Raw genomic sequence first — 22012 nt, forward strand, 5'->3', positions numbered from 1 at the left:
GCAGCACTTTGCATGGAAGTCCCCCCTCTAAAGAGCTGAAATGGCCTTGTTTAACACACTGCTAATCTGTGCTGACTGGAATGCTCTAATCCTTCTCTAACTAGAGCATCTAAAAATGTACAAACAGGCACTCAGGATTACTTACTATTGATGCCTGCTTATATGTAAGCAGCTCATCTGCACGTCACTCTCCGTTTTGAGTACATATTTATATTTGCCTCTCTCCATTCTGAGCTACATCTAGAAAATTAGTATCTGTTTGACTAAGAAGCAACACATAGGCAAGTGCTTTTGAGCATCTCCTTTTAAATCCTGTCACTTGTTCTACATGGATAAATGTTGCCAGGTTTAACGAATTACCTTGATGCCAGGGAATCAGGCCATGCCTACACATTAAGCACTAATGTATTCAGCTCTGGTCCTTAGCATTGCACCATGACTCCCAACTGCAAGGACTTACCTGCACACATTTTCTCTAAATAAGTGATACTGATTAATAAAATCCTGGTGCCTGTTACACTTAAATACTATACTTAGTTTCTCCTTTAATTAGTGGCGTGTGTGTGTGCTATTTCCCCCTCATCCCTTACCTACGGCAGCCATGTTGGCTCTATGAAAAGAGGTAGTGTCAAGGCACAAACTGTAACCAACAGTACCAATTTCCACGCACCATTTTTATCTTCCTTCAAAGTCCAAACAGTTTATTCAATCCAATGCTCATACTGAACTGCATAACTAGGATGTGAAAAACATGAGCACGCAGCGTTGTGACTGCAGTTTTCTCTCTTCACAGTTTGCCCTGAAGTTATTTATTTTTTGTATTGTGGTAGCAACTAGAGTCCCCGGTCAAGATAAAGGCTGCATTGTGCCAGGCTCTGTACATACACAGAGCGAGAATCCTTGGGGAGAAAGTAAATATTCCAGTTTTACACATTTGGGGGGTGGGAGCCTGAGGCACAAAGACCCGAAGCACAAAGGCCCTAATTCAAAGCACTAACAAACTGAAGCACACACTTGATTCCCAATTGACTTAACCACTCAGGATGTCTCAAGTTGGGCACCCAAAATCACTAGTCACACATATGGAGAACTTGGCCTAAGTGACTGCCTAAGGTCACAGGTCTGTAGCAGAGCTGAGAACTGCACACAGATCTCTTGAGTCCCAGTCCAGGGCCTTAGCCACAGACCTTCCTCCTTCTCAAGCACGTCTGGTGCTATGAATGGCTTGTTAGCTCCACCACTGTAACTCCTGATTGCACTGTTAAACAGATACGAGCCTGGACAAGTTTGTGTTTTTAAAGCTGAACAATTATTAAGCAGGTTTGATTTTTAAAAGTTCTATTTAAGATAGGTAGGCTTACTTTGTAAGTTCAAGATCTGAAAGAAGCTGCTTTAGATGCCTGGAGAGTAACTTCTTTTCCATGGACAGTCGAACCCAGGCCCTTGCCTTGCCAACATCTGTTTTGATCTCACCAATATTCTGGATATGCCTAAAAAGGAAAAAACGATAATCAAATGTTGATTAATAATATCTCCACATCATCATCTCAGTTTTTTCACATCAAGCAGGGCTGGGAAAGGAACTTTGTCTTACAATATTTCTATATCTTGATAACTGCTGCGGAAAAAAAAGAGAAGGCCGTAAATTAATATAACTCACTATCTAAATCCCTTGCATCCCTGTATATCTGGTTAAAGAGGAATACAAGACAGTAAAGGAAGTATCTGTACTGCAGTGGCCTATTTTGAGGATTCTAGACCAACCCATCGCCTCACAATTATTTAAGGCTCACTCCTGTCCTTATAGACTCAGACTTTAAGGTCAGAAGGGACCATCTTGATCATCTAGTCTGACCTGCACATTGCAGGCCACAGAACCTCATCCACCCACTCCTGTAATAGACCCATAACCTCTAGCTGAGTTACTGCTGTTCTCAAATCATGGTTTAAAGACTTCAGAGAGAATTCACCATTTACACTAGTTTAAACTTGCAAGGGACCCATGCCTCATGTACAGAGCCTGGCACAATGCAGCTTTGATCCTGACTGGGGACTCTAGATGCTACCACAACACACACAAAAAAAATAACTTAAGGCCAAACTGTGAAGAGAGTTTCAGCTTGTTCTCTAACACTGCAGTCACAATGCTGAATAAGTTCAGTTCACTTCTCCCTCCCCAAAATGTTAAGGTTAGCTGGGAAAAACTCTAAGGAAAGGAAAACCTTTAAAAATGAATAAATTAAAGTTTTGATTTGTTTAAAAAGAAGAAAAAAAAACAGCATGAGCTGCAGTCAGACAAATAGCATTTCACAGGATCATCCAATCCATGCAGCTTTATTAAAGAGCATCTTCTGATTGTTGGTCAATCCAGGTTTCAAACATTTTTTTTAAACAGTCCAGAGGGAAGTATAAATATTTATATTAAAAATGTAAAACCTTATTTGCTTAAATACACAACTCCTGTCACTAGATTTATTAATTGTAAAATTATCTCCCATATTTTATAGACCCTGTTCCAAAATATTTGGTCCATTTCAGTTGTTCAATAATCCTTATGCATTACCATTGCACACTGATAAATTTACACTGAAAATATTCAAGTATGAATCAGATGCAAGTGCAGTGGAGACTTTGAAGTAATCATGATTAAGAGAAGAAATTATGGGAATCTGCATTATATCATGCTTTTCAACTGAAGAGATCAAACAAATAACTCCCAGAACTCTAAGATAGGGATCATACCAATTTTAGAGAGAGGGGTATACAGACATAGAGAAGCTAAGTTATCTGCCAATGCCACGGAGCAAACCATATCAGAGCTACCAGGCCTCAGAATTAATCCATCTTCACGTCTGAAAAGGTGTTTGTTACTAGAAAATGGCAAGTACAGGAAAGATGTATTTTGAGTGTCATTTTTCTGGCACAGGCTTTCACACTCTAAGTACATGCAATGGCCGGCCAACCCACTCTAAGATTTAGAGGTTGTTGAGGTGCATCGGGAAATAGGGAGGAGTTCAGTACTGACCAACCAGTTCCACAGTGATTGGGTAGATATGACCCTGTCCCCCAGTCTCAGAGATATGAGCTGTCTCCATGGTATCTTAAGACAGACAAGGAAGGAGATTAAAAAAAAAAAAATGTCTGGCTATAATTATAAGCCAACGAGAATTACAGTGGAGATACTGTAGGTATACGGTTTCTTCAGTGTGAAGCAAGTTTTCACTCAGGCCAGCAAAAGGGTTTCACTATAATCTCTGGTAAATGGCTTAGCAATTTCTTCCAGCTGAAGCACATTGCTTTTCCAGATGAGCAAGCATCTCTTCCAGTTAAAACACATCAACTGCAAAACCAGGAACTAGAGCCAAGCAAGTTTCAGCCTTGATATTAAAGTTGGTCTTTATAATCCACAGTTCTTTGTATCATGAAATTCTCTTAGTCTTTCCAAGGGTTATTGATGAAAGTCCTTTCATTCCCTTTTCCTTCAAAACAGACTTCATGGAGGACAATAAGGGTATTTCTACACCCAGCCGCTAGTTCGGCGGCTGGCAATCGAAGTTCTGGGTTCGACTTATCGCGTCTTGTCTGGACGCGATAAGTCGAACCAGGAAGTGCTCGCCGTCGACTGCGGTACTCCAGCTAGACGAGAGGAGTACCGCAGAGTCGACGGGGGAGCCTGCCTGCCGCGTGTGGACCGAGGTAAGTTCGAACTAAGGTACTTCGAACTTCAGCTACGTTATTCACGTAGCTGAAGTTGCGTACCTTAGTTCGATTTGGGGGTTTAGTGTAGACCAAGCCTAAGAGAGGGTGATTTTCATTATTTACATTAATTGAGCCTATTTTGTGGCAGAGCTCAGGTTCACCCAGAATGAAGATAGTTACCATACAAAACTCACATGAGCCATTCAGAATTATATTTTCTTCCAGTGTTATTGAAGTAAACCTTTTACACAAGTTACATGCATAGGAATGAACACACCGATCTTAAGGATTTCTTTTATTGCCCCAAACTAACCTCATATCCTGTATGAGAGAGATTCTCAGGGGCGACATGGCTGGGCTGGCATCTGACTTCCTCCTTTCTGAATCGAGAAGTACTCCTAAAGTGAGAAAAATATTTTTTAATCAATGGAAAAATAATTCAAAGATTTAAAAGTAACATTTAAACAACACTTTGTGCCAGTAACACAACGGAAGTATTTGATAATATTTAGAGAAACGGTTTTCCCTAGAATCCAGAAATGGTACATTACATGCTACATACTTTTTTGTTATCAGTGACACATGGTTTTGTGAAAACATTATGGCACAAATCAGTGCTGACTATGGCAGTATATTAAATCCATGGAAAAACATTGACTGTCTACACACCAAGATGTTCAGGCAACTCATAATATGCTCAGCACTATGACACATTAATAAGCTTTGACATATCCAGAATTGGTGAGAGACCAAAGAGTGGGATCTATATAGATTATTTATCACTGAAGTATTATTTTCTAAAGAGCTCTTCACTTCCTTCCCAAATGAGCTAAAACAAGTTGGCATTATAGACACTGGAGAATTCGGTGTTAAATGATATGCATACAATATATCCAGTGCATCATAGTCTTAAACCACAGAAATAGGTAATACAAGAACCCAAAATCTGCAATGTAAATGCTAAACAAACAATGCCATCTCTATATCATACTTCAAACACTATACTATGAGCAATCACCTGCTCTCAGTCTCAAGCTGGAGAGGCACAGGATCAGCAGTTAGTTTCGAACCCAGGTCTCTGCATGTTACACCAATGTGCATAGGGCACCAGAATGAGACTCAGGAGACCTAGGTTCTATTCACAGCTCTGCCTTTGATTACCTGAATGACCATGCACGGGTTACTAAGGGTCATATTCTCTTCTGGCATACCTACTGAATTTGGGCAAAGAATTTGGCCCTAAAAGCTGTCCATGCCTCAGTTTCTCCTTCTGTAAAATGGGAACTAAAGAGCATTTACATTTGTAATGCACTGACTTAAGTGCATTATTGTACTTCCTCTTTTTTCCAAAAGATACCAGTTTGCTGAAAACAAATTTTACACTAAATGGAGAGTACTTATACTGCATAAGGGAACTTATATTGTAGAGGAAGAAATACTTTCACCAGTTTAACAGGATACCAGTCTTGAACAAGTCTTGAACAAGAAATCCTACTCAAAATAGGTCTTCAGAATTACATTGGAAAACAAGTCTACTCCATGTAAATACTGCAGTCAACAAATCAGTCTCAACAGTTATGTGAAAATGACAACATCATCATAGTAAATCTCATCCTCTAAGACCTGGAGCAGTGGAGAATTTATAGTATTCTGCTTGATGTGCATAATTTGGAACTGGTTTGCAGAGACTACAGCCTAGTAATTTGGACATTTTTAGTATTTTTAGAGGAGTTCAGCTAGTACTCCTGAAAACCCTTCTGTAATATAAGCCAACGTTACCTGAGGTACTGAAGCTACCTGATGTGGGCTTTCTCTGCCTATTTTCTTGGTAATGTAATAAGTGAGACCACAAAGCAGATTTTCCCTAAAATTAAAAAAAAATTGATTGGTAACATATTGTATTTAGCAATGCAAATAAATAAATGTCTGTTGAGTTTAATAAAAACTGAAAATTAAAAAACACTAAAAGTAACATTTACAACAACAGTTTGTTCTAAAGATGTTTTGTTTTCCCTAACAATATCATTGATAAAAAAAAGAAAAAACAATAAACAAAAGAGGTAGGAGGAGGTAAACAGCTGGAAAAAAGGACAGTAGAACAAAAGGAAAAATTTAAATGATTTGTAAAAGTAACTGTCCTGCATATCCGGTCTTGGTGTCAATTTTTTTTTTAAAGTAAGAAACTAGCTGGACCTACAGATTCTAGTAACTGAACAAATCAGTTGAGCGTCACTTCTCATTGTTTATCAAGATGTGACCAAAACATTTATTTAAATACATACTACAAAGTGATGTGTACTACAAACTGATGTCCCATGATCCTGCAATCTGGGTTTGTAGCGGTCTCACTCATTGAATGGGGAAGAGATGCACAATCAGATAGAGCAGACTCTTCGGCTATGTCTACATTTAAAATGCTGCAGTGGCACAGCTGCAGTTGCACTGCCGTAGCGATTCAGTGTCGACACTCACTACAGCAATGGGAGAACCCCTTCCGTCACTGTAGTTAACCAACCGCCCCAAGAAACAATAGCTAGGTCGAAGGAAGAATTATTTCATCAACCTAGTGCTGTCTACACCAGGGGCTAGGTTGACATAGATATGTCTCGCAGGGGTGTGGATTTTTCACATCCCTGAGAAATGTAGCTATGCCAGTGGAACTTTTCAGTGTAGCCCAGCCCTGAATCTACAACAGTCTACCCAAGCTGATGGTGGGGGTTTGAGAGCTACTTTTTCAGGTCCTCCAAAGATTTTTCCAAGTTCCTCTAGCAAAGAGAGCAAAAGACCTCATTACAAATGTCTAAAAAAAAAAAAAAAAAAACCCTCCACATGCAGGAAAATAAAGAAAGAATTTCAAATAAAGTTTGAAGCTGTTTTTATAGATAGTAAAGAAATTTTAAAGGACAACATTCAGAATGCAGTGTTTAGGACACTGTAAGCCAAAGGTAAAATATATACCTTTAGTCAATATGCTGTCTTCCTAAAAAGGGTCACAAAACCCTAAAAGGCGAGGTGGTGAGATTTATCACTGACTCATCAAAAACAAAAAGATTCTCAGGTTCACCCTAAAGCTATTTGTAAATGACAAATCAAGTGCTACTGAAGTCACAGAAGGCACCAATAACCAAACAGGGACTATCCAGTACCTTGATTGGATGCACTTCCTCAGTAAATGCTTTGTAAGTAACAGATTCCTTTAGGAAACTAACACTTAATTGGGAATCCCAGTAAAGGATTGGGAATCATATGTTTCTGCTAAATGGATAGACTAGAAAGTTTTTTGCATATTTATAAGGATGTTATTGTTGTTCAAAAAGAGGTGTTTGTAAGGGCTGTCAAATCTTGGCTTTATTGGGGGTTACCTGTTTGCACCTGTTTGACAACCCACTGATGTCATTTAAAACATCTAAACAGCTGGTTCAAGGTGCAAATAATTGAGGGGTGAATTCTGCAGGTGCAAAAAGAGAAAAGTCAGCTTTAAAAATCTAGCCCAACTTGTTCAGTTCTGCAAGTAATGTGGACAGGGAGAATTAGTGTCTTTAATATACAGACCTACAAGAGATTTACTCCAAGGTATTATTCCCACACAAATTATGGTGGTATGTTTCTAAAATATAAAGCAGCAATGTCTCAGTTATGACGATGTAAGGGAATCCTCTTTAAAAAATGTGTTTCCTGAGAACATTACAAAAAGTCCCCCCCACAGAAGTCCGATTTCTCATTAGTGTATCTGGAAGGTCCACTGTGGAAACAAAAATGTACAATGGGCCTTGCAAAAGGACAGGTATGAAAATCATTCAGGGAGATGGTCACAGCCAAAATACTATTTCTGGGGGGGGGAAATGCACACGCAAATAAATTCTGGCAACTCAATACAGCAACTGCTGAGGACGGCATATGCTCCCAGTGCTCGAACACCTCTGAAGAAGGCAAATAAGCAAAGGCCTCTACAGAATACGGAAACGGCAATACCAGTGAGCACTGAGAAGAAATCGTACTGTATGCATCTGCCTGTTTCTTTCACCAGCACATTACTATTTGGAGAGTTAAAGGAGAGTAATGATGATGCAAGTTACAAGTATAAAGAGGAGAAGGAGACAGCACAAGGGAAGGCGGGGGGAGAAATCAAGGTCTTCATATACGTTTAGGCTGGACCAGACTGACAAGGTCACTAGATCCTACATTGCATGATCATACTGGATTAGTTGAGGCAGGAGATGGGCTTTGGTCAGTTAATGGGTGTAGAGTTTAACAGCACATGAAAGAACCAGTTGGTAGCTATGTGAATGAAACTGATCCATCAGCAGGGAAACAGGCAAAAGCATGGGGTGGGGGAGGGAAGCCATCTTCATTACTATGGTCTGCTGAGAAGGAATTGGCTCATTATTGCACGAATCAATTTTTAAATAGCAGACTTTCACAATTTTAATAGAGGCCAGAGTGCATGTCAGATTAGTAGTGCTTTATACTTTGGATCACAGTGTTAGATGCACTGCACTTCCTTCGTCAGGCCTCTAATTATTCTACCACAACAGACCGTTCAGCACTGTTTGCCAACATCTGCAATCAATCCAAAGCATTAACCTTATGTGGGGTTGGCCGCCTGGTTGTCTGAAAGGCCCAAATCTGAGTTGAAGCAGAGTATACTGATGCTCTGTCTTCTAGGATGAAAGTAGTACAGCTTCTATCCTAAGTAGTATACAAGAGGGAAGGGGAGAGTCAGACGATATACCTTCACATACAGAAACTACTGTTATAGTCTGAATGAGAGCAGATTTAGGCAATGGTGGCATGGATGCAGAGGACAGAGCAATTGGATTAGGGCTGCCTGGATTAAACGTATTTACTCTGCAAAATACTTAAACAAAACAGCATTCAAGTCCCTTTCCCCCTCCCCACACACGCAGGGGAAAGGAGGAAGAAACAACACCTCCCACACTGTCTACTCTCACAGGAGAGCCCAAACAGCTGGAGCGCTATAATAAAAGGAAAGTGGCTAGCTAGAGGCCTTATAAAAGTCAATTGACCATCTCTAAATAAGTACCATGCTTAGTGAGAACAAGCAAAAGAAAGGGGGACAAAGGGAGTTTAGTTTTGTAAATTAAGCTTCCCTGCTTGAGGACAAATCCCCACACCCCATAGCCAATTAATAGCACCACAAACTGCAAGCTCATAAGTCCGCACAGCTACAATAAGAGAAAATAAAAAATGGAAATAGATAAAAGCTATCACTCTATAAAACAGACAAATAAAATAGTAAGCAGGCATTCAGAAAGTCATCCCTGAGAGTACAATTGTGTACTATACTTTGAGCAGGGGGGATTAGCTCGGTGCCAAAATAGTTGGATTTTAAGAGTATAGAATAGAATTGGAAAAAAATTAAATTAAAAAACAGTGAAAAAATGGCCGTGTAAAGTTGTAAATTCTATGAAATACCATTATTTACCTGTTTGACCTGTAGACCATGACTCCATATCCTTTCTAAGAGGTCACAAAGACTGGCTATTAACGTATTCTCTTCTACACCTGTGATGTTCACCTCACCATGACCTAGTTCCACAGCTTCTCGGCCCATTTTTTCAACCAGCATCCTCTTGGTCTTGAAAAGAAGATGGCAAAAAGAAAGTTATTCTTACACACCAGGAACTGCTATGATCCTTCACAGTATTTAAATTCCTTTACAACAGTAACAGAGTGATAATACAATTAGGTTTATACTGTACCCTTGGCAAGCTAGTGCAGAAAGACATTTCTCTTATTTCACTAATAGTCCTTCATTATGTGGCATCACCAGTATTGACCACCTGAGAGCCTCTTCCATCTTTTTATCTAGTTGAGTTAGGCAAAGGGACACATGTGGCCTCCAGAGGCTGGTCCAAGGACTTAGAATGGGTAATCACCACTGAGTGCACCTTTGAGTGGAACAGCCAGATGTCATGGAAGTCAGGGCTGGCCTGCAGAAGCTGAGGAGGTTCAGGAGCAGGGTAAGTATAGAATCTGGAAAGGGATACCCCAAGTCTAACCCCTACCTTACCAGAGGTGTCAACAGGCAGAATCAGTTCTGAGGAGATGCCTTGGAGTGACATGGAAAGTCCTACCTCATTCTCGGAGACACTTTTTCCAGAGAGTTTTTTTTAAGTAATCCTATTCCTCTGGAGTATCCCTCTGGGGGGTTCCTGAGCAGTAGCAAGGTGGACAGGGACTAGGAAACTAGTCCGGATTCAATACTAGCTTGTTCTCTTCAGAAAGCTCCCTATCTGAGATGGAGACAGTGAAGAATGAGGCTTTTCCTGCCCTCTAGCTGTGGCAAGGTCCCCTAAAACAGAGAAGAAGGTAGCCAGGGAGCCCTCTCACTGAGGAAGGAAGGTGTAAGGACTCTCTGTGATAGACACGAATGGTCTTATTTATCCAGGCTAGGTCTCCTCTGGGTGAAGGCGAGAGAGACATGGGAATACCCTGCCGTCAGCATGCTGTTCCTGTGAGCCTCCATCGGAGTGTTGTTTTTCCAAGAGGAACCCTTTCCTGGGTATCCAAGAGGACATGGAATCTGTCCTACTTGTCCCTGGAGTCTGTAGGTGGCTGCTGTAGGGGTATGTGGTTCACAGCCACTCCTGACCTTGCTATGGCCTGATAATGGCAGTTCCGTCTGAAATAGCAGTGGTAGGGAGGGGTCAGAATGAGCCTGCTGCTGGTGGATGCAGGGATAGAGGCACGAGCAGAGCATTTTCAGCAGATGAAGACGACTCACATTCATCCAGCCAGGTGGCAGCCACATCAGAGAAAAGATGTATTCTTGTAACAGGTTTTACTTTACCATTCTAACAATAGCTATAAGAAGTTGTCCTCATGAACAGGTTTTTAAATAGGTTTGTTATTAAAACGTTTGAACTATGGCAGCTTCCAAAGTCGCCAGTCAGGATCAGGGCCCCATTGTGCTGGGCTCTAGGACAGTCATAAATAATGAGGCAGTCCTTGCAATGGATAATTTATTCATTGCAATGGGCTAGAACAGAGTTATATGAGAGGTTGCACTTTAGAATATGAATATGCAAAACAGTGTGTAGCCTTGTGGATAGAACATTAGAACCTGGTTTCTATTTCTGGATCTGTCATAGATTTAGTGTGCAACTGTGGGAAAGTCACTTAAATTTCTCACTTCCTCAATCTGCCTGTCTATAAAGCAGAGATAATAATTTAGCCATGTTTGACAGTGCTTTGAGTGAGAGCTAGAGATGATAAAGTCTATGTAAAGGCCAAGTATTTTATATGTATTTATAAAATATAAGCATCCATATTTATTGCCTCTCAATGATTCATGTATCAAATGTTCTCAGTTCAATCATAAAAATATTGAGAGTGGGATTTTCAAAAGTACATAAGTCGCTTAGGCACACAAGCCCCACTGAAAATCCCACTTTGAAAGTCAGTGAGTTTTATGCTTCCAAGTCAAATAAGTGCTTTTGAAAATAATACCGCCTATGAAAAACTTGTCCAGAGATCTGAGACTCCAGCAGTCTCTTTTCTAGCTCATGCACCTTTGCAAGTAATCAAGTTCTGCAGACCAAATTAGGCCCTCATTTACACCTGGGCAACTCCATGGTCTTTGACTTACGTCCTCAGCGTTACTTAGGCAACTCTTTTCTTCCAAGGGTTTACACAGGTGTAAATGAATGGAATTTAGGGACAGTCTATCATGAAGAGCAGTACCCTATTCTGTAAATAGTTCCATTGCAGTCAGTGGAAGAATAGGCCTGATCCAAAACCTACTGAAATCAGTGGGAGGTTTTCCATGGATTTCAACAGACTGTGGATCAGACTAACTGAGCACAGTAATTAACTACATTTTTATTCATGACTAAGAGTCCACAATCTGGCTCTTATTAGCAAGTATGTTGATGATGCAAAAGATAAAATAGAATCCAGTGCAACCCCTCTCCACTGCTAGTGGAAATAAAAGGCAATTAAAAAAAAAAAAAAAGCAGTAGATGACCAAATATTCGAAAGGGACAGATCTATTGAATAAAAGAGAAGAGCCATTTTTACACAGTCACTTTGCAGAGTAAAGCCATGCTTTAATTTTCATTATCTGCTTCAAACGGACTTTGGGAACTACCATAATCCTGTCACATCCTAGAAGATAGGCATCACTTTTCAGCTCTAGGTATCTAATCCATTTGATGTAACAGTGCATTACATTAATCTGTTTTATCTACCATAGTCTGCTTTTGAACCTCTCAGATAATGGTTCCTCAGTGACCTGGTATTGCCAAGTTATCCTCTCAGTAATGCCCAGTGCAAGTTATTCCATTGTGTAAGTGACCTCACTGCTGTTATTCATAGGGCACGTACAATCAACACAACAGCAACAGCAGCTAGAAATCATTCCTAATAAACCAAATTACATTTTCTATTTTTAGTTTCAAACCATCACTTCTTTATACACTGTCCTTAACCACCTTCAGTAAAGTCCTCACCCTTTTTATGTTATGACCTCCCAAGCACTGACATTTATCATATGCTTCATCATCTTTTCTCTATGGATGTATCCATTTCCCCTAATCTCTCACCGTAGATCACACTTTTCATAATTTTTGCTGCTATTCTTAAGCATCTTTCTAATTCATCCATGTCTAAGGAGAGCTAATTAATGGGCCCAGCTGAAATGCTGCAAGTATCTCATGCCAACAGTCAAATCTCTCATATTTCCCCCCTCTTTCCCTGACATTCTAACAACACCTCTATTACTTGCAAACTTTTCACATCCAATGGCGCCTTACTCCCATAATGGAAGAGTTAAAACCAAAGGGCCAGATCCTCAACTGGTGTAAATCAATGTATTTCCATTTATTTCAATGGAAATATGCCAGTTTATACCAAGTGAAGGTCTGCCCTACAAAGAACAAAGCATAGACACAGATTATCTGGAGTGCCTACATATTCACAATTTCAGTTTTTGTAAGTGAGAATAATAAAAATTTATAGATTTTACCAGGCATTATAAACAACAGCCCAAATTAACTCTGTTGACTTCAGGGAGGAATCTGAGTAAGAGTTTATGGAAGAGTTATTCTCTTTACTGTTATATGAAACAGCAAAGCAACTTTGATGATGTGTACTCAAATATATCAGTCAAAATAATTCTACAAACTGGGGCCAGATTTTTTAGGAAAAATGTGTTTTCTGCAGTTCATTAACTCACTTCATTTTAACAATTAAATACAGTGTCTAAATTTTCACTGTAATTTCTCTCTTGTAAGACATTTAAAAAATATTCTCACAATGAAGCATTCAAAACTAGACTGGACAATACACTAGAAAATGTATGGCTCGGAACAATGCTAGACTGGCAGGAAAATAGAGACCTACCAGAGCATCTAATTTTATGTTTTTATAGTAGGTCTCCTAATATGAAAAGTCTCCAATCTTTTCAGGATATCTAAAAACACATCCATTTATTTATTAAAGGGACATACAATCCCCAAAAGGAACTGCGTAGACCAGTTTCAGATTATGCATACATCCGAGGGCTTGTCTTCACTACCCGCCTGGATCAGCGGGTAGAAATCTCTCTCTCTCTCGGGGATCGAATTATTGCATCTCGTCGGGACGCGACAATCGATCCCCGAATCGACGCGCGTACTCCACCAGCGCAGGTAGGAGTATGCGCCGTCGACGGGGGAGCCGCGGTGGTTGATTTGCCGCCGTCCTCACAGCGGGGTAAGTCGGCTCGGATATGTCGACTTCAGCTATGCTATTCGCGTAGCTGAATTTGCGTATCTTAAATCGATCCCCCCCCTCAGAGTAGACCTAGCCTAAGAGAGAGAGAGAGAGTGTGTGTGAGTGTGAGTGTGAGTGTGTGAGTAAGTAAGTAAGTAAAAGGTGAGTTTAGTTTTACTAACTGTAGCCCAGCAAGGTGTGGGGATGAGAAGTCATTTTCTCTACATTACCTTATTTCGGCATTCCTTCAGTAAGCCTTCAACAAATTTCCAGTTTGTTTGCGCAATTACCGATGGAGAGAGGTTAGACAGCTTAGGCTGACGAATGGTGCTGCCCAGATTCCTGGCTTCTTGGATATACTTCTGTTCAAGGATAGAAAAAACAAACGTACCCAAAAACAAGAGTGACAAAATGGTATACAGTAGCTACAAATCAGTGTCAAACAATCTGTCTTTGCTGCCCCCATACCCAGAAGGGAAAAAGATCACACCATCTTTCAAAAGAATGCTCCTTTATAAAGGATAAAGACATTTACCTTATTAGTTAACTGAGTTAAGATCCCATATAAACTGTCCAGCTAGCATCAGGATGCAACTGGGGCTTTGATTAACACAATACAAAACCGTTTGGATGCATAGTTTTAATTTCTCCCTCCACTACTACAGAGTGTTTCCTTTTTCTCCTCTAAAAGAGGCTTGTAATTATAGCTATACATACTTGATATTACTGTCAAAGTGAAACAGTCCTTCCAAATGCGATTATTTTGCAGGTAAGTAATGACGCTTTTGGTGGAGGAGCAAGTGTGACAGTAAAGGTATGTCTACACTGCAATTAGACACCTGCAGCTGGCCCGTGCCAGCTGGCTTGGGCTAAGGGGCTGTTTACCCGTAGACATATGGGCTCCGGCTGCACCGAGGGAGGGTCCCAGAGTATAGTCTGCCTGAGCCTGAACATCTACATGGCAATTAATTAGCCCCTTAGCCCAAGCCCGAGCCAGCTGGCACAGGCCAGCTGCGGGCATCTAATTGCAATATATACATACCCTAAATGGCTTTGTCGGGTGATTATAGACAGAAGCTAAGCTAAGGAGCAGTTTATTATGAAGAAGCTCCAATATTACATATCTAAAAAAAGAACAATCAACATTTTAGAGGAAAATGATTTCCTTGACTCATGAAAGTTTGAAAACTCTGTGCTGCTACTGTTGCTGCATTCTGATGGATCAATATGTATTTCAGTGACACCTGTGAGAGGGCAGCATTTGATTGTTCTGGATTGTGATGGACTGAAATCCTACTTTTGCTACATCATAATGAATAAAGTGTTCACCTTTTACCAAAAAAAAAACAAAAAAAAACACAACTTTATCCACCTTCTGAAACAGTCTAAACAACTATGAAATACATATATTTAACTATGCATCTTTGCTGCCATGATTACAGGTCATGTTGTACATATGACATACCAGGTAAAGCTCTGACACAGATTTTATAGAGGGTCTGAAAGGCCAATCATGCTGGTCCCAGTCTAAATATGATTGCAAATGAAGCTCTGGCAAGGAAAAATCCAGATGCTGGCAGGAGAGGTTTGTAGCAAACAATCAGACAGCCCATATTAAGCAAAAGTACGGTAAGCAGATATGAATAAAAGCGTGCATGCAAAAACAGAAAAGATAACAATTAAGACAGAACTCAATGCCATTTAAAGCTCAGACCGATAAATAAATATGCAACATAAAACCTGTAAATAATGAAAGCTTAAATAAAGGAAAGAGCAAAAAAAGCATTTAAACACTGTAATTGTGATGAGATTAAATAAAGAATTAAAATGAACTATGTCCTTTACTGCATACTTGTGACAAAATTTCACAAGAGTCTTAACAGTTGTCAAATCTCAACTTCAAAGTTTCTTTCTAGACAATTGCCTCAGACCATCAATTTAATTTTTATTTTTACCAATCCCTGCCTACCAGCCACAAGGATTTTCACTTCTTCACTCAAAAACACTCAAAATTACTCCCTTTCAGCTGTTACAGACTAATGGGGAAAATCTTGGGGGTGGGGGTCCCCATGGATATAATGTACCCAATAGATTTTGGTACCGCTCTAAATAAATATCTAAAATGAGTTAACCCTACAGACCAGAATAGCTCCATCTGCTGAACACGTTTTAGCAATGTGGTTCATAGGATATATTATTTACCTCACATACTAAGGTAGCTGCTCTCCGATAATTAACCATTTGCTAAGTATATTCAGCTTTCGTTTAAAAAAAAAAAAAAAAAAACCCTTCCTGGAAAATGGAAAGTGACTTTTTACATGTATAATTACAGTCTGATACCTCAATGATTCACACCTGCTATCACCATATTTGTCAAAAACAATGTCAGATTATGGACTAACTACTACTCACTTTCTCTTTCTTCTCCTAAATGGAAGATGTTATTGAGACACAGCACCATAAAGAGCATGTGAAAGCAGTAAATGTTCCTTATTTGTAGAATTTAAAAGTGCACAAACCCCTTTTCTTTTTTAAATATGGTTACAAAAGAGATGACATCTAATTTTATCTCCAACTACAATTTTTACAACCAAGTCACAAAATCCTGGAAAAATAGGGTTTATAGTGGAAAGTGCAGTTCAACCTTTTATATCATCGTTCACATATAACGATGGAATGAATGAAGAAAATATATTTTAAAAAAAATGTCCTGCAAGCATCTTGGTATAAACTTTAAAAAGAACAAGGTTAAAAGATTCTTCACCCAAACATAAAATAATGTATCCCAAAGCTTTATTTTTTGTTGATATATAAGCACATATCAATTCAAATATTTTAAAAAGAAATCAGAATGTTGGAAAAATGGTTCTCATACTACACTTAACCACCATATGTTTTGTACAATGGAAGTTCAGAGAACTAACTATTTTGTTCTTGCTTAAGTAACTGCAAAGTAGCTGGCATCATATGACCCAACTAATGTCACTTTAAAAGATTCCCATGGGGATTTTTAGAGTTTCTTCCTTTCTAGCCAGGCCCCCTCCTCAAAACACAGAAGTATACCTATCAAAAGAACACCATTTTTTTTTTACAAAAGGGGAACTATTTTGAATCCTCACAAAGCAGATAGGATCCATAGTATATTTATAGCCGAAAATCAGCACTTTGAACAATGCAGCCTTCAAACGCAGCCCAATACTCAAATCAGACAGTGCATGTCTACCTGCATACTGGTATCTGACTTTAGCCACATTTAAACACTGCAACATAGTCACCATTTTTTTACCATTGGTTTCATACTCGTGCGACAGATCCCGACTGGCATAGCTTCTTTAACGTCAATGGAGCTATGACATTTTACACTGGCTGAGGATCTGCTCTTTATTTTTGAAAGGTCAGAGTAAGGAACAGCTGAGGTTTACTGTGGAATAACTGATTTGACATTTTGTAGGGAAGACAGTGTGATTTCTGTAATGAAAATCATATTATACAGTTACTGAACAGTTTTCACCTCTCTCTGATCATTGTCAAGACGCAGGTGCTCTGTGTGTTGTTTTTGTCTGTCTTTCCGCCTCCACTGTGCAGGTGCGTTTCTCTTTGTCCATCTACAGATCAAACAAGATTATTCATTAGATATCAAGAGTCAGCTGAAGAGGAGCGAAAAGCAGGAGCAAAGGTTTCCATCTTGGATTGTTAACAGGGCTTGTCCACATTACAAAAAATACCCACTGGCAACAGACGTGCCAGAACCAGTGCCAAACACAGGTTAACTGCAAGCACACACAAGTACAGACTGTGTTTAGCATCTCTTTGTAAGCAGAGAACCTGTAACGGTTTGAAAATGAAATCTGTCTGGAAGAATTATGTTCTTAGGGAAAAAGCAAAACCACAATCTCGTGCACTTGGTTTCTAGTTTCCACTTTTAAGGCTTCTTAGTCACCTCTGCAGCTACTAATCTCTTCTTCCTCTTTCTTCCCACTTTTTATGAGATGGTCCCTTATTTTAAGCCATTAGCTCTTAACTGACCTCTGGCACAGGGCTCTCTCTTTTAATCAGTATCAATTAAAGTCACTCAAAAACCTTAACTCTGTCCCCATTGCAATACTGGCCTCCTTGCTTCACTTTGTTACTAAAAGGATCCTTAAGAGTCCACCAAATTCTAAAGTGTTATTCTGACATTTCTGATTTAAAAGTGATTAAATTTGCATTTTGACATCTCAAATTTGGTCTTCTGCTTTAGATCTCAACAAGATCCAATGCCACTCCATAATGCACAATAAAGTTTGCATACTCACTTGTTGCTTGCTGGTCCTATGGAGAGTACGTCAGACTGAAGCTTGGGGAAAAACCCAAGTTCATACTTCCCTTGGCCAATCTTCATATCTAATAAGTGTGGGTGGACCGCAGTGTGATCTATTTTTACAAGCCTTAATTCAATAGCTTTCTCTGAAAGTTAAAAAAAAAAAAAAAAAGAAGAAGATATTTCTTAAGCATGTAACTTTACAGATAACCAGTGCTCTAAGTGTTAGGGTGGCGTGGGAGAAGAGAAGTTTTAATCAAGCTGGGACATTGAGAGGTGCACTGTAAGCACTGCCTTACCAAAGCTGCTGCTCCCAGATTATAACTGACACCTCTCCACACACACACACTTTTTCAAACCACTCTAAGTACTGCAGAGAACCTTCCTTTTTTACGTTACCATATATACTAAAACACCAAATCTGTAATTTAAGGGGATAGGGGAATCCCCATATTGGCCAATATCTGAACAGGGAGGCTTATGTACGAGTCCATACTGTATCCAGGGACTGCTACCAATGGCAGCAAGATGATCATCTTATCTGGAACATCCCACCCTCAGGCAGGTGAAGAGGAGAGCTGAACTGAATTCCCTTTTACAGATATCTCACAGAGTTAGCTCGCTGTCTCAGGTTCTCGCATTGCCCTTTCCAGTATAGAATTTATTTCTCCACCAGAGCCTCAATTTCCAACTCTTCTCATTTGTTTTTGAAACACTAAGACATTTAGATTCATGTTATGGCTGATAAAATATCTTATTTGAACAAGTAGTCTAACTTTGAAGGTGCTAGTGAGAACAGCTATAACTCCTTACATCTGAAAGAAATTTTCTTGTTACTCTTACCTGCCTCATCAATGGTAGTGCACTTTTGATACATAGATGTGCGCAGAGTTGGTGTCCTAACATTTAACAGTCTAATTTTATCTACTCTAGAATCGAACACTCTCAAAATTGGGTCTTTGTCATCTTCGTCATGGCACATAATCTTATTGTCGATAAAAGACGCAAACATCTGTGTCTCCAGAAATCTTGAGAGAAAAGGCAAGTAAGGTTCAGGCTGGTCTGACAAGAAAGATGCCTAGTGAACAAACAGAGACAAGTGACTTTATATAAAGTCTATACAATGCCTTGTTATAGTTCTGTATATCATTAAAGTGAAAGTATTTCTAACCAAGGACATATTGAAGAGTTTGAGAGACATCCAAAGCCTTCTGTTTTGGGGATTTGGGTTTTTTTTTTGTTTTTTTTTTTTTTTTTGCAGACAACGTTCCATTTTACTGTGCATGCCAACTCCATCTTGAAAAATATACTATGCAAACTTTTTTAGTTTGCCTGCCAATCATCTATTTTTAACACTTCATTTATAAACAAAAAATATAAAGGACTTTAGAAAAACCCAACATTTTGAAATTTTAGCTCAGCTAAGCTCCCCCAGTGGCAAAACCAATACTGGATACACACATTATGTACTTATGGTCTGATCCAAAGCCCACTGAAGTCAATAGGAGTCTTTTCACTGACTTCAGTGCATGTTGGATCCATAGGCACCAACTTCTCCTGGCATCCGTGGGTGCTCGACCCCGCCGGCCCAGCCTCTGCCCTGCCCCCATTCCAACCCCTTCCCCGAACTCCCCACCCCAACACCGCCCCCTCCCTGTCCCTACTGGACTACTTCCCCAAATCCCCGCCTCTTCTCCACCTCCTCCACAGAGTGCACCACATTCCCGCTCCTCCTCCTCCCTCCCACAGCTTGTTACACCGTGAAACAGCTGTTTCGCGGCGGCAAGCACTGGGAGGAGAAGCGGGGACGCAGCGCGTTCAGGGGAGGCGGCGGAGCGGAGGTGAGCTGGGGCAGGGGGGCGGGGCAGGGACCTTGGCTGCCAGTGGGTGCAGAGCACCCACCAATTTTTCCCCATGGGCGCTCCAGCCCCAGAGCATCCACGGTGTCGGCGCCTATGGTTGGATCAGTCCCAGAAGGTATGTCTTCACAGCCCATGGCAGCGAGCCTCCGAGCCCAGGTCGACAGACACAGGCTCCTGCTCCTGCTCTAAAAACAGCTGTGCAGACATTGCAGCATGGAGGGGTCTCGGGATCTGAGCACTGAGGGATGTCGGGGGTGGGGGGAGCCTATTGTCATCTACATAATTTTGTTCTCTACCACAAGCACTAGAATATCTTCAAATATAAATTTCATTATTTGTATAATAATATGCATCTCTTTTACAACTGGTTGGAAGGTTTCAATGAAGAAATTCAAATGTTCACAACATTCCTTCCTCACTCCACCCCACCCACATTTTCTGACCACTTCTAATAACTTGTACTTTCGGGTTTGATTAGTAATTATTTAAACAAACATGACTCAGTTTTGCACTTCTTTTCAAACTTACTTTATCAAAGTTCTGCATCTGCTCCCTGTTGGTAAACCAAGACTCTTTGTCCTGACTTGGCTGAATGACAAATACTTCATAGTCTGCGAACATCTGCGTAAAACGGTTGGCAAAAACTTCTCGGATTTGAATGTTCATCTGGTAAACCCGGAACTCTTCTTCGTCGCATTGAACCTTGAGATCCTTGTTGCTACTGGTCTCCTCTCGCACTTCCAGCTGAGAGAGTAAGGGAACATACAAGAACCAAATGTGTCCCTTCCTTCATGGGAGGTTTGGTACACAAGGAATGCAGGCCCACACTCAGGCCCCATTTGTTATCCAATTGTCATTCCTCCAATCAACATTCTAACCTATAACCCAGAAGATTCCAAACAGCTATCAAGGAGAGCAACATTTAATAACTCAGCTGAAAAGACTGTTAGTATAAGAGATTATAGCTCCAATAATAAACTGGATATTCACTTCCAATGCTCAGGACACTAAAAATAGGCATTTTTAAAAAGATAGATAATATATAGAATACACAGACACACCATTTACTTTCTTTGGTCCTTAGAAAAAAAACAAAACACTTTTATGAGGTCACAAGAGACTTTACTATTCAGGCATAGTAGGTGAATATGTATTTCTCTCAGGTGTATCATAAATCCATATTTATTACTGTTCCAAGTCATTATGTATTGACCTTCATATTAATATTGATGTGCAGAATCAAAAAAAAATTGCTATGCAAGTAGAGTAGTCATTTTTCCAAGATCAGAGGTCTGTGGGAAGCAATTTAAACATGCAAGACAAACAAACATCCAAGACAAACAAGCAAACCTTTTTGAGAGAATTTCCCCTCCATATCAGAAATGTAAAACACAAACCTTGGAGACCTTTCAATAACACCACTTATGCAGGTAGGGCCCAATTTTCAGAGGTGCTGAGAACCCACAGTTGAGAACAATGAGAGCCATATGTGCTCAGTATCTCTGAAAACCAGGCCCTAAACATTTTACAAACATTAATGAATAAAACCTCACAGCATCGCTGATGTGGGCACATTATTATCCACATTCTACAGGTGGAGAAACTGCGACAGAAAGATGCCAAAACACCAATTTCTGTGTCTCCACAAATAATTGTATGCCAGTTCTGGCCATGTCTACATAAGAAAAATAAAAGTATGTTTTTAAAACACTGATTATCTAACATGAGTTAAGACCCTAGTGTAGGCAAGGAAAGTATTTTTAACATGTCAACAGGGAAAAATAAACTCTAGGTGGAGCCAAGGGATTAACCTCGACCAAACCACAACAACTTGACTTTGTCTATACTATGATGTTAATATGGGTTAGCTAACATGTATTAAAAATACACTTTTTTTCTAGTGAAGGTAAGACCCAAGCATTCAGACCATCACTCTGTATCTCTTTCACTCACTCAGTAGCTACTGCAATTCTGTAATACAACTCCCAAAGAGATTACATGCAATTCCATAACTTACCTTTTCAAGGCTCACACCTGTTCTTTTAACAAGTGCTTGAAGTCTTGCTATGGTCTCATTTTCCTTTAGCAGTTCATATGAATTTAAAGGTGATCCTGCTATGTTCCCATTTCTTTTATCAGAAACTATGTCACATGCTCGGAGGTTTTTCATCTTTGAGGCGCTTTCACTACAGTGCAGGTTTCCCTCAGGTGGAATTCCAAACGCCATTAGGATCTCAGAGATTTCCTGAATGAATTCGAGTTTATTCGGGAATTGGGGCAAATCCTCTGGAAGCTCAATGAAATGGTTGTCTACATCCACAAAGCACAGGTTAGCCTGCAAAATTAAGTCAGGATAGTATTACATTAAGCTTCAAACATGGAATTTAAATGTTTTATAAAGATACATTTTACATGTTGTACATGGACTCTTAAA

At 39.9% G+C, this 22012-nt stretch overlaps 1 protein-coding gene across 2 annotated transcripts in view; it reads right to left on the reverse strand.

Annotated features, from left to right (window-relative positions):
- The window catches only part of DENND5A (DENN domain containing 5A), a 101142-nt gene that overhangs the window by 15113 nt on the left and 64017 nt on the right, over positions 1–22012 (reverse strand). The window contains exons 6-16 of one of the 2 annotated variants that reach the window (XM_024196306.1): positions 21596–21913; positions 20107–20322; positions 18560–18794; positions 17712–17862; positions 16928–17021; positions 13647–13778; positions 9146–9298; positions 8284–8388; positions 5479–5563; positions 4013–4097; positions 1362–1490 (exon numbers count right to left, since the gene is read on the reverse strand). In XM_024196306.1, the coding sequence (XP_024052074.1) occupies positions 1362–1490; positions 4013–4097; positions 5479–5563; positions 8284–8388; positions 9146–9298; positions 13647–13778; positions 16928–17021; positions 17712–17862; positions 18560–18794; positions 20107–20322; positions 21596–21913 (1703 nt within the window). The remainder of the gene's footprint in view (positions 1–1361; positions 1491–4012; positions 4098–5478; positions 5564–8283; positions 8389–9145; positions 9299–13646; positions 13779–16927; positions 17022–17711; positions 17863–18559; positions 18795–20106; positions 20323–21595; positions 21914–22012) is intronic. The other variant, XM_024196315.1, reaches the window with a different exon arrangement.

The sequence above is a fragment of the Terrapene carolina genome, unplaced genomic scaffold (assembly GCF_002925995.2).
Source record: "Terrapene carolina triunguis isolate 2854851 unplaced genomic scaffold, T_m_triunguis-2.0 Scaffold96, whole genome shotgun sequence".
Classification (NCBI taxonomy): Eukaryota; Metazoa; Chordata; order Testudines; family Emydidae; genus Terrapene; species Terrapene triunguis.